This window comes from Punica granatum, chromosome 6, assembly GCF_007655135.1.
Source record: "Punica granatum isolate Tunisia-2019 chromosome 6, ASM765513v2, whole genome shotgun sequence".
Classification (NCBI taxonomy): Eukaryota; Viridiplantae; Streptophyta; class Magnoliopsida; order Myrtales; family Lythraceae; genus Punica; species Punica granatum.
The window spans coordinates 4,603,925-4,615,542 of record NC_045132.1 but is presented as its reverse complement, the minus strand read 5'-3'; the positions used below and the strand labels follow the sequence as shown (position 1 = coordinate 4,615,542).

The window sequence follows — 11,618 nt, the reverse complement described above, 5'->3', positions numbered from 1 at the left end:
ATTTTCCAATTTCTTCTGCTAAAAACGAAGAGAGGAGCGGCTTGGGGAGAAAGAAAAGAAGCATTAGTAGCAGCGAAGCAGTATACAAAAACTCAATACCAAACGGAGAGACCGCTCACAGAACCGTCGGCTCAGCTCAGGCAACGACGTCGGCGCAGTGAAGCGAGAGAGAGAAGATGGCGAGGTACGATAGAGCGATCACGGTGTTCTCGCCGGACGGCCACCTCTTCCAGGTCGAGTACGCGCTCGAGGCCGTCCGCAAGGGTAACGCCGCCGTCGGAGTCCGCGGCACCGACACCATCGTCCTCGGTGTCGAGAAGAAGTCCACCGCCAAGCTCCAGGACTCTAGGTAATTAACAACTTGTGCCTTGTAATATGTGTTCGGTTGATCTGATGCTGAGGAGTGAAGAGGTTGAGGTAGATTAGGGTTTGTCCCCGGCTGCTTATGACTAGATGATCCAGTTTGAGGCTCTGCTCTTCAGATGAACGTTTACTCATTCTGCTTGGCATTTCGATCTATATGATAGTGGAAATACTTGCTGCACTGCTGTAAATTGTGGATTCTCTTGATCTAATATTTAATCTTTTTTTCGCTTTTCCGTTTGATTTTCTTTCCAAGAATTTGTGATATCCAAATCAGTTGTTGCAAGTATTTCTTCCGTCGAAGTGCTTGAAATCGTCCTAACAGTTGGCCAGTTGCAGAATTTGTTAACTGGAGTTGATGACAACATTGGGTTTGTCATGTAAATGGTCTTCCAAATGGCCTATTATTGAACAAGCAGAATGCTTGAGATAAGTGGTGAAGCCCACGTAGGGGCTAGTGGACCACTAAAGCAATTGATTTGCTGAATAGATTCTTTGTGGGTGTTTAAATGTGTGAAAAATGGTGGGCTATGCTAATTCCTGATATTAAAGTTCTTGAAATTGAATTCCTGGAAGAACTATGATCCAATGAAAGACCTTTTTTTTTTTTCCCATTATCGAATGCAAACTGTTCGCCTTCACCGTTATTTGTGCCATATGAGTGAAATTTTGTGATTATTTCTTATGATCAAGTAAATATGACTTAAGTAGTTTTAGATCAGAATGTTGGTATCGCATTTAATACTTTGGGAAAGACTTTCTGCACTTACAGTTTTTAGCACATGAACATGTTATATAAGTCAAGGGTGTCTGTAACAGAGAAATCTAAATGGTTTTCCCCACAAACTTGTTGCCAATCTGGTCCTATGATTCTTTTTTCAGTTCTCAATTTTTTAACGAATAATAAAACTGATATGACAACGGATTCTTTGGTGAGCCCTTGGTTGAAGCCTACTGAGGTATTTAGCATTTCATATGTTATCAAAAAATGAAGATTGATGTGTCTTGTGTTCGGTCTTTTGTAATTTCTCCAGTTCCAAACACTATATTTGCATGCAGCTGGTGCTTTTCTTATTTATTGTTCAATTCTTTTGGGCCCTTGAAATATCGCCTCTTTTGCTTTCTCGCTTCTGCAGATCAGTCAGAAAAATTGTGAACCTGGATCAGCACATTGCGTTAGCGTGTGCTGGCCTCAAAGCAGATGCTCGTGTTCTAATAAACAGAGCAAGGATTGAATGCCAGAGCCACAGGCTCACTGTTGAAGACCCAGTCACTGTTGAGTATATCACTCGATATATTGCTGGCCTTCAGCAGAAGTATACCCAGAGTGGAGGTGTGAGACCATTTGGGCTTTCTACTCTGATTATTGGATTCGATCCATACACCGGTGCTCCGGCTCTGTATCAGACTGATCCATCCGGTACATTCTCGGCTTGGAAAGCTAATGCCACAGGAAGGAACTCTAATTCAATCAGGGAATTTCTTGAGAAGAACTATAAAGAGACCTCTGGGCAAGAAACCGTAAAACTTGCAATTCGAGCATTGCTTGAGGTAAATTTTTGCCTCATTTTCTTTTGATTTCTGTATTTCCTGCTTTGTCTTCTTGCTGCTCGGTTTGTTGAGCTCTGAAGGCCTAGCATATTGACCATTCTACCAATGCAGAGGAATTCTAAAAATGGTTCAACTTGATATGGATGAAGATGATTGTCCGTCTGGAGCTGTTTTCAATTGCTTGCTATTTTCTGTACTATCTGAAGAAGTGCAGTTTTCTCAAACTCCGAGCAAGCTCAAATGAAAACTCTCCTGCATTCGCTTGATGTGTTTACCTCCTAATGATTCAGAAGTTTTAGATTTTAATGGACTATTTTATGATGTAGGTTGTTGAGAGCGGGGGTAAGAACATCGAGATTGCTGTTATGACGAGGGAGCAAGGGTTGAAGCAACTTGAAGAAGCTGAGATCGATGCGATTGTCGCTGAGATTGAGGCCGAGAAAGCTGCCGCAGAGGCTGCAAAGAAGGCTCCTCCCAAGGAAACATGATTATCATTTATTCTCTGCCGAAGCTCTTGTAACTTTGTGGGGATTCATCTGTTTTTAGACATACATCGTGGATGCTTCCTTTAGACACTTGGTCATTTCAGAGATTATGTTTGAATTTGAACTGGGGTAACTAGAAGGGAAACGCTTGCATTGGAATCATGGAAGGTCTTGATTATGGAAGCCAAAGCGATTGCATTTGCTCGCAATTACCGGGATGCTTAGCATATTTTAAAATGATTCCATCTGTGTTTCCGAGGAAGTAGAGAAACATCACATTACTATCAGCAGATGGATGTCTAGTATCAAAGGCGGGCAAAGTGTTATATGCTCTTTTGTCGTATCAGAAGTCGAGCCTAGGATACGAAAGGAGCATGGCAGCAATTCTCTCTATGGTCATTTTCGTCCTAAAATACCATATGATGAAAATGTGCATTGTTAGGATCTTTTAAAAGTTATTATTGGAAATTGATAAATGCAAATTGTCAATTAAAGGTCGAATTATGTCTAATGACAAAATTAGGGACAAAATAATGCGAGGAAAATACAGATTTTTACTCCCTAAATAAACGGATAAAATACGGACAAGAAAATATTAAAAAACGAAAATATGGCCCATGCAGGTCGAGATTTTTATTTCCCTAAATAAACGGATAAAATATGGATAAGAAAATATTTAAAAAATGAAAACATGGCCCATGCAGGTCTCGAACCTGCGACCTTCGCGTTATTAGCACGACGCTCTAACCAACTGAGCTAATAGGCCGGTGTTTGATAGGCAACAATACTTTTTTGTTTTCGATAAAGCACGAAAGCAGTTCGGCACAGCTTCTTCCAAATTCTAGACGAGCACGAGCACGAGCTCGAGCTCTTAGATCGGTTGTTGTCGGAGATTAAGATTACTCAGTTTCCGCCATGAAAGAAGACTACGAGGTGAGTCGTTTCTTCTTGGGGTTTTCGAGCTTGGAACAATCCCTCTTCTGTAGTATTTGTTGCTCTTTTCAATCTCGTTCGTACCGCTTTGTGCTGGTTTATGTATCGTTCGACCCCCTAAAGCCATGCTCTGGACGTAGATCAAAGGCGATCAATCATTCATGGATGGATGAACTACCTGACTTCATTTCTGGTTTTCCTACTTGTCTCGTTTGTTTAGCTCAGCTTGGGATTTCGAGTTCGTTTTCGGTTTGCCCTTTACTTAGGGCTTTCTTGTACGGAAAAAAGATGTGATTTTGGGGATTTGTCTTTCTTCATATGGTCCACAGAGTTCATTGTTTTGGTAAAATTTTCCAGAAAATTGAGTTCGAGATTGCAAATTTTGTACCTTTAGTTTCTGCTGTTTCATCGAAAACAATTGTGGAAAATGTCGAAAGACGGGAGCTGAGTTTGTTCTAGAGGCTGCATCAGGATATTTGTTCTTCTGACTAATTTCTAGTCGTGAATATGCTGGACGGTCTGGTTTCGGGGAGCGTAGCTTGTATTGTTTTGCTGTTTGCTATTCCGACTCCGATCGCAGATAGTGACTGCAGGTTGAAGAAAGAAAGCAAGCAGCTGCTGATGTCTTGGATCAGTACTCAAAGTTTGTCATGGCATGCATTGGAAATCAGGTTCGGCCTTGCGACCTGAGGCTCCATTTGATGAAGGTAATGCCAAACCCTTCAGTCTAACATTCCTATAATCGAAATCGCCTGAGATTAGGGGGCTGCCTCAATTTTCTTTGCAAAGAGTTCCTCTCATTAACTTTTTATTGCTATCTACCTTTCTCATTCAAAATACGTTCAGACATGTGCTTTGGCAGTAGTTTCCCAGAAACAGCGTAGTGCTAGAAACCAAGCAACTATCGAGCTTTTCTTAAAACAGGAACATTTTTGAAATGCAATTTGTGCATAATGATTGCGCTGACGGTTTCAGTTTTTGAGTTCCATAAAAGAAAGTAGAACCACTAGCAAGCGCTCCCTGAGTCTCTTGATCTTGCTTCTCACTGCCCTGATTATGATCCCTTTCAGTGGAGCTTGCAATTTGGTTTGTAGTTATTAAGCGGTACTAAAAAACCTGGTTGAAGGTACTAAAACCCATGAAACTGCTGCTATTTTTCATGATGTACCTTAAACTGTTTCTAATTGTAGAAGAATCTGCTTGAAATATATCTATTCGGTTCTCACCCCCGTTTTTTGTTCTGTGTGGTATTTATGTTAGGACTGATGAATGATCAGGCTTTATCTTCGCTCATGGGTGTATCACTGGGGTTTATTATCATGGTTTTGAAGCTGTTGACATCTAGGAGCCGTTTGGATTCAGAGTTAAAGTTACTTTGATTTTGATTTTAATTTTAATTGTGGAAAAGGACAAATGAGATGTGATTATAAATTTGACTTGGGAAATGTATGTTTTTGTTGTGTAGTGTGTTAAGTTAAAGTTATAGTTAAAATTTTTGAATTGGGAAATGTGTATTTTTGTTGTGTAGTGTGTTGAGTTAAAGTTAAAGTTAAAATTAATGAATTCCGAATCCAAACGTGGCGCTAGAGTTTTAACTTATCGATCAGAAGTATTTATGTTGGATCCCTTGCCTGCTGTGTTTGTTCAGGAGATATCGGGATTGCCTACATCATTGAAGAGGGACTCTTTCCCATCACCGGCTACTTCCGAAGCAATGGGTGAGTCATCGAGCTCTGGCACAGCAAGGCTCGACAAAGCAGATAGTTTTCAGGCACTATAGGAAAGACATTCTATATAGATGGTTCCTTACTAGGTTGTGGGAATTCAGGCACTATTTCTTTATGATTGAGAAATCTATGCGACTGTTAATATCATTACAAGACAGAAGTTCGATAGACCCAAATTATTTCATGGAATAAATGATGTGCTGTTATATATACATGAAGATGCTTTATCACGAGTCGCCGATCTTCTGATGAGTCTATATATTAGTTTGTTCGACTGCATCACCCGGTCTGCCTGCCCTTGCTCGATCAAAGACCGGCCTAGGCAGCACTTACGGCCTAGCAGGATGCGACGGTAATATTGAGCCCTGGCTCTGCCTTTCTTTGTTTTTCTTGTTTGCTAAATGGTTCCGCCTGCTTTGCTTGCGTTCCAATTGGATTTCTTGGTGCACTCGACGGGGGATAGAATGCTGGGCCTCGAAAATGGGCCCAAGGCTCAAACATAGCCCAGCCCATGGTCTTTTTTTCTCTTTTCGGTTTTCCCTCCTTTTTCTATGGCTTAATTTCATTTGAATTCCATAGTTTGTTGCCAATTGCAAATATATCCCTTGCAGTTTGAGTTTCCTTGAGATGCCCAGGATTGGGTCCCACCCACAGAACTTCATTTTGAATGGGGAGGGACCATGTAATGCCCATAAAAATGAGTCTAATAACTCATCAAGACAAGGGCTCAAATTGGACTCATTATGGTTATACGCTCCTCATTTTTTAAACTATTTCACATTACATTACGTCCCTTAAATTGCTTAATTTCTTGAACAAAATCTGTATTTGTACGTTCCTTTGACCTTGACGATTGCAAATTGAGTACCGCAATCTCATCAGAGTCTGCACATGGCTGTTGAAGTACATAATTAAGAGGGTCAACTATTGATTAATGAGGCTTCTACCGAAATTTTTCGATGTTGATGGTGAAATCTTTTTTGAGCAAAATAATGTTTATTTAGTCATAATAGGCATTATATTTCAGAGACAGCAATTACCCTAGCAGGTTTCAATTTCAGAAAAGGAAAAGAGATCTAAACAGTGTAAGCGGAAATGGACACACATATTCACGAGCCATACAGCCTAGCCTAAGTACGATGATGAGTACTCAAAAGTGAAATCTCAAAACAAAAGGGGCGCTTCGAAATCCCGACGAAGTACAGGGAGCAAAGTGGAATTAACCGTTTTTGTGTTCCAAGTAATGAGAGAACGCCGCATTGGTCAATCAGTTCCGCGACTCCGAGACAATGAGACGACACCGTGCGGGCAGGTCAAATGGTTTCACAATAAGCTACGACTTTGACTTTGACTAACGGCATAACCAGCCAGCAGCTTAACAATATACTGAAACTGGGCCCCGTCCCTGCCGGGGAACATTGAAGGTTGCTGACGTGTGACGAACCATTTCAAAAGGCGAGAAAAAAAAAGAAAAAAAAGAAAAACAAAGGGGAAAAAAATTAAAAATTCGAAATTGAAAATCAAAATACTCTGCAGTGGCCGTTGAAATATCAATTTACCAGAAAACCCCTAACGTTTGTGGCCGTACACCTCTATTAAGAGTCTTACACAGCTTTGTCTAGAGGTTTAACTTAACGCCTCCCTCTAACAAATTAATCGGTTTCTTAACCACGAGAGAGATGACGCAGTTACATCAAACGTGAAAGGACTTTATTTACAGTCAAGAATCTTAATCCAATTGAAAAATAAATTTTGTGGCAAGTGTTAAGCGAACGTTCAAATGAGAATTAGTTTGAATATGAATATCTCGTGATCTCATCGAAAACTTTAGTGATTTTGTTTGGATTGTATAAAAAATGTAAAATATTCTAAAGTCACATTGATCGTAACATCACTTTGCCATTTATATGATTCATTTTTTTAAATAATCTTTTATTATAATTAATTACGTTTTCTAAAGCATTAAAAGAAAAAAAAACTTACACAAATTAGCTCTAAATTGATGAGGTTTTTCTTACTAATGTGGGTTGGTTTAATGGTTCAGCATTTGTTCCGCTCAAGTAAGGTGTCAGGTTTGAATCCTTCTGAATATAGAAAATTCAGGCTATGAGAGTTTTACCTTTTAGAGGACCAATCCGGTTCAATTGGATTAGTCGAGATCCAATTAGACTTCTGAATATTAGGATTAAAAAAAAAAAAGAGGATTTCTCTCAACTCTAGACAGCGTACTAGAAAGCATCATCACATAGTGTAACTATTATTACTTCAGTGGATTTGTATCAAGAGATTGAACTAATCTCAAGTACTTCGGTAACCTAGATGATCGTATGATTTCGAATACTGACACCGATGACCTGTCTATCGGTACCTTTTGCTAACATGCACGTTGCAGGGCACAGGGTGAGTGAGGTTAAACAAATATATCAATTTTCAAATCTAAATTGCATCATCATTGAATGAAGAATTAATACGGGCAAAGAGTACGGGTGTGGGGGCAACTAATAAAAAATTTTAAATGTAGGATTACAACATCAAATCAAAGAATTAATTAAGATGATGGATGGATGGAGGGCATGCAGAGGAGGGCATTTCTGTCCAGGAGAGCTTCGAAAGAAACCAAAGACAAAACCAGACAGCAGCAACACATAAGCATAAAAGACATACCCACACGCTCTCTCTCTCTCTTTCTCTCTCCTCTCTCTGGGCTCTCTGCCCAAAAAGCTCTCTCGTGCTCTTCTCTCTCTCTCTTTCACTCTGTTCCATCCCGAACCCAAAAACCTGTTCTTCTGCTCCCTCCTTTCCTCATTCCCTATTCCCCTTCTTTAATACCCCCACTGTCCTCTCTCGCTCTCTGTGCCAGAAAAGGGGGAAATTTGGAGGAATGCGATATTATCTCAGGCAAATGCAGCGGCTGAAGATCAAGATCAGTTCCGGCAATGCAAAGGCAGCAGCTTTCTTCTGATGGAAATGGCAAATGCCGCCAGTGTTGAAACCTGGATGAGAAGCTGAAGCAAACACCATCATACAGAGTGAAAGAAAATAGGAGAGATGGGTTCATGCTACTCGAGGGTGGACAGGGAGGAGATGGTGTCCCGCTGCAAGGCCCGGAAGCGGTACACCAAGCAATTCGTCCGGGCCCGCCACTCCCTCGCCACCGCCCACTCCATGTACCTCCGCTCCCTCCGCGCCACCGGCTCCGCCCTCCTCCACTTCGCTAACGCTGAGTCCACGCGCCACCACGCGCCGCCGCCAGTCGCCCCCACGCGCCACCACCACCAGCCCCCTCCCCCTCCCCCTCCGCCGCCGCCGCCCCCAATGAGCCCCCTGAGCTCCGACACCTGGACCTCCACCTCCTTCACCGCCTCCCCTCTTCCTCCTCCCCCGCCGCCTCCTCCCCCAGCGGCCGCCTCCGGGTGGGACTTCTGGTACCCGTTTGTCCCGCCGCCGGCCTCGAGGAATGCCACCGAGGAGTGGGAGGAGACCACCACCACGGCAGCTTCAGAGTTGGGGCCACCCACCGGGGGGACGCCGCCACCGTCATCCTCCGCAGGCAGCGAGCTCGCTCTGGTGGTGTCGAGGAACAGCGGGAAGGATCTCGCGGGGATAATAAAGGAATTGGATGAGTATTTCCTAAGGGCTGCTGACTGCGGAGGAGAGCTCTCTAAGCTGCTGGAGGTTCCTGCCACCGGCTTTTCTTCTCAGGCCAAAGGAGGTGAATTATAATTTCATATCTACTTCTTTCCGATTTTTGTTCAGGCCCCGCATGTTTCCGGCAGATCGTGCAGCCGATACCGGAGACCGGATCTAGGATAGAATTGGCATAAAATGACACGGGACAAGCCTGCGATTTGGGAATTTGGAGTCTTTGATGCACTCAGTCGGCATAGATGAAATTATAATTTCATATGTACTTTTCGATTTTTATTCGGGCCCCGCATGTTTCCGGCAGATCGCGCATCCAATAATGGAGACTGGATCTAGGATAGAATTGACATAAAATGACATGGGACTAGCCTGCGATTTGGGAATTTGGAGTCTTTGATGCACTCAGTCGGCATAGATGAGGCCTCGAGGATCATAGGAATCACCGGGTTTAAGAGATGTGAAACTTGATATAAGGTTGTGAATTCTTAGATGTGATCTGGTGCTGTGGGTTTTGCAGGTAAAGTGTACGACAATGGCTGCAGTTTGAGTCCGTCGGTGTGGACACTGGGGTGTTCGAGTCAGAGATGGGGCAGCTTTGGCGAGGGAAAAATGGGAAGTAATCTTGCCAGGAGTGGTAATGGGAGTCACTGTTCTACCGCAGAGAGGCTGTATGCCTGGGAGAAGAAATTGTACCAGGAAGTGAAGGTATCAATTGTATATTGTAGATTCTCCCATGGTGTTTTTCTCGTGAAAGTGTGCATTTTGCGATGTGGATGCATTATTAGGTGTCTCAAAATTAATGCCAATTTAGACTGCAATGCCATACTTTCTATTCATTACGAACTGTTAACGTCGAAACTGGATGAATGCCCCCGACTGAGAAAGTGTTTCCTAACCAAGAAATAATTAGACTGGTTTTCCGAGGGACCGATAACTAATTACAAGTAACATCCATCAGTCAACTCTTGGGCTGGTGGAAAGTGAGTATTCTTGTTGATATGGAAGCACTGAGGTTAATATGATAAGTCATGTCACTCAGTACTGAAAATCCATCTTCTTTCTCAGACTATCGTGTTTAAACATTTAACGATGTCCCAATTATGGAGTGTCTTAGTTCTGTCAGGCTCGTAAAATGTCCTAGTTCTCCTTTGCTCTTTTATGATTTATGAATTGATATTACTCCTGGTTGTGGAGATGGTTCCCTTCTATTGGAGCTCAGGAAAGTATCTGCTTTTCCCGATGCACATGTGTATTTTACATCAGAAAAACTCATCTAACTTTTTGGGATTGGATTACCGGTTTAATTTTTCAGTTAGGTTCCGTAATTCTCCACGAACTTTGGCCCCTTGGCTTTATTTCACATGGGATTATTCCCCTTTGTTCCAAGAAAGTAGAGAGAACTGACAGAGTCAGATTATTTTACTACTTCAGTCTGACATTATTAACACTGAAAAAATACTAATAGGCATGCGTTGTTCAGTGTCGTCTTATACCTTTTGGAATCTCAATCATACTGAGTATTCTTTTAGTCTTTTTGGGACCGTTGTTTAATTTCTTTTATATATTTATGATTTTGGTGCTTTAGAATGATGTACTGAATTTGTTAGATTCTTTGTTTCGTGAAAGAATGCGGGAACAATCAAGATTGAGCATGAGAAGAAGGTGGAGCAGCTGAGGAAGCTGGAGCTGAAGAGGGCAGATTACGTGAAAACCGAGAAGACAAAAAAGGAGGTTGAGAAGCTCGAGTCCCAGATTACAGTCGCTTCTCAGGCCATCGAGACCACCTCTGCCGAGATCACCAAGCTGAGGGAGACTGAGCTGTATCCTCAGCTCTTGAAACTCGTGGAAGGGTCAGTGTTTTCTCATTCAGTGTGCAATGAGATTTTATAAATAGGATGATTCGTAAAAACTAAGAAGTCCAATTGGGAATTTAGACCGTGGAATCATTCTGTCTTTTAATTGGGGTCATTGGAACGGTCCATATTGATCGGTTTTTGAGGAAGTCTTCAACTTTTGACGGTTTTCCATCAACTGATTGGTTCCCATTATAATTTTCTTTTGTAGGTTAATGTGCATGTGGAGAAGTATGTATGAGTGCCATCAAGTGCAAACGCACATTGTTGGGCAGATTAAGTACCTGAGCACGATCCCTTCCTTGGAACCCACCTCGGAGATTCATCGCCAGTCAACCCTCCAGCTCGAGCATGAGGTCCAGCAATGGCACCTCTCCTTCTGCAACCTCTTCAAGTCCCAGCACGACTACATCCAATCTCTCATGGGATGGCTACGGCTCAGCATGTTCCAGTTCAACAAGAGCTCGTCTCTCGTGGGGCCCACCCACATCGAGTCCAGGATCTACTCACTCTGTGAGGATTGGAGCCAGGCGATTGACCGGATCCCCGACAAGGTCGCCTCGGAGGGGATCAAAAGCTTCTTAACTGTGATCCATGCCATTGTAGTCCAGCAGGGCCGAGCACAGGCAGAAGAAGAAGTCAGAATCCGTGTTCAAGGAGCTTGAGAGGAGAAACAACGAGCTAAGGTCACTCGAGTGCAAGCATGGGCCCTACTCAATGCTTGAGGGGTCAGGGGCATCAGGCAGGAATCCTGTGGGGGAGAAGCGGGCGAAAGTGGCGACTTTGAGGGCCAGAGCGGAGGAGGAGAAGAGCAAGCAGGAGAAATCAGTCAGTATCACGCGGACTACTACCCTGAACAACTTGCAGATGGGGCTTCCCCACATGTTCCAGGCGATTCACGGGTTTTCGAGCGTGTGCATGAATGCATTCGAGTCGGTATACAACCAGGCAAAGGATATGGAACCTGATGTAAAGAGATTGCTCCCTTGATTTTTGCGTGGATTCTTGTTATTATGAGTGAATATAAGCCTTTTCTATTTATGTTGAGACTCCACTGGCCA

At 42.8% G+C, this 11,618-nt stretch overlaps 3 protein-coding genes and 1 non-coding gene across 5 annotated transcripts; 3 read left to right on the top strand and 1 right to left on the bottom strand.

The window, feature by feature from the left end:
* Nucleotides 1-52: 52 nt before the first annotated feature.
* Nucleotides 53-2,617, top strand: LOC116211200 (proteasome subunit alpha type-7). The gene is made up of 3 exons (XM_031545461.1): nucleotides 53-349; nucleotides 1,500-1,914; nucleotides 2,241-2,617. The coding sequence occupies exons 1-3, from the start codon at nucleotides 177-179 to the stop codon at nucleotides 2,400-2,402; spliced, it is 750 nt and encodes a 249-aa protein (XP_031401321.1). The 5' UTR covers nucleotides 53-176; the 3' UTR covers nucleotides 2,403-2,617.
* Nucleotides 2,618-3,091: 474 nt separating this feature from the next.
* On the bottom strand, nucleotides 3,092-3,165 carry TRNAI-AAU. Its single transcript has one exon. It is a non-coding gene; the product is annotated as a tRNA-Ile (tRNA).
* A 13-nt stretch (nucleotides 3,166-3,178) lies between these two features.
* On the top strand, nucleotides 3,179-5,289 carry LOC116209962. 2 transcript variants are annotated; one of them, XM_031543730.1, is made up of 4 exons: nucleotides 3,273-3,332; nucleotides 3,473-3,525; nucleotides 3,926-4,039; nucleotides 4,981-5,289. In XM_031543730.1, exons 2-4 carry the CDS (start codon nucleotides 3,502-3,504, stop codon nucleotides 5,110-5,112), a joined length of 270 nt encoding a protein of 89 aa, XP_031399590.1. In that variant the 5' UTR covers nucleotides 3,273-3,332; nucleotides 3,473-3,501; the 3' UTR covers nucleotides 5,113-5,289. The 2 variants fall into 2 exon arrangements, with proteins under 2 accessions (XP_031399593.1, XP_031399590.1); XM_031543733.1 differs by lacking the exon at nucleotides 3,473-3,525 and having other exon boundaries at nucleotides 3,179-3,332.
* A 2,424-nt stretch (nucleotides 5,290-7,713) lies between these two features.
* Nucleotides 7,714-11,604, top strand: LOC116210426 (protein ALTERED PHOSPHATE STARVATION RESPONSE 1-like). Its single transcript, XM_031544293.1, is given in 5 exon segments — nucleotides 7,714-8,771; nucleotides 9,222-9,409; nucleotides 10,331-10,554; nucleotides 10,769-11,173; nucleotides 11,175-11,604. Coding segments are annotated over 5 exon segments (1,854 nt in total). The 5' UTR covers nucleotides 7,714-8,107; the 3' UTR covers nucleotides 11,548-11,604.
* Nucleotides 11,605-11,618: the final 14 nt, after the last annotated feature.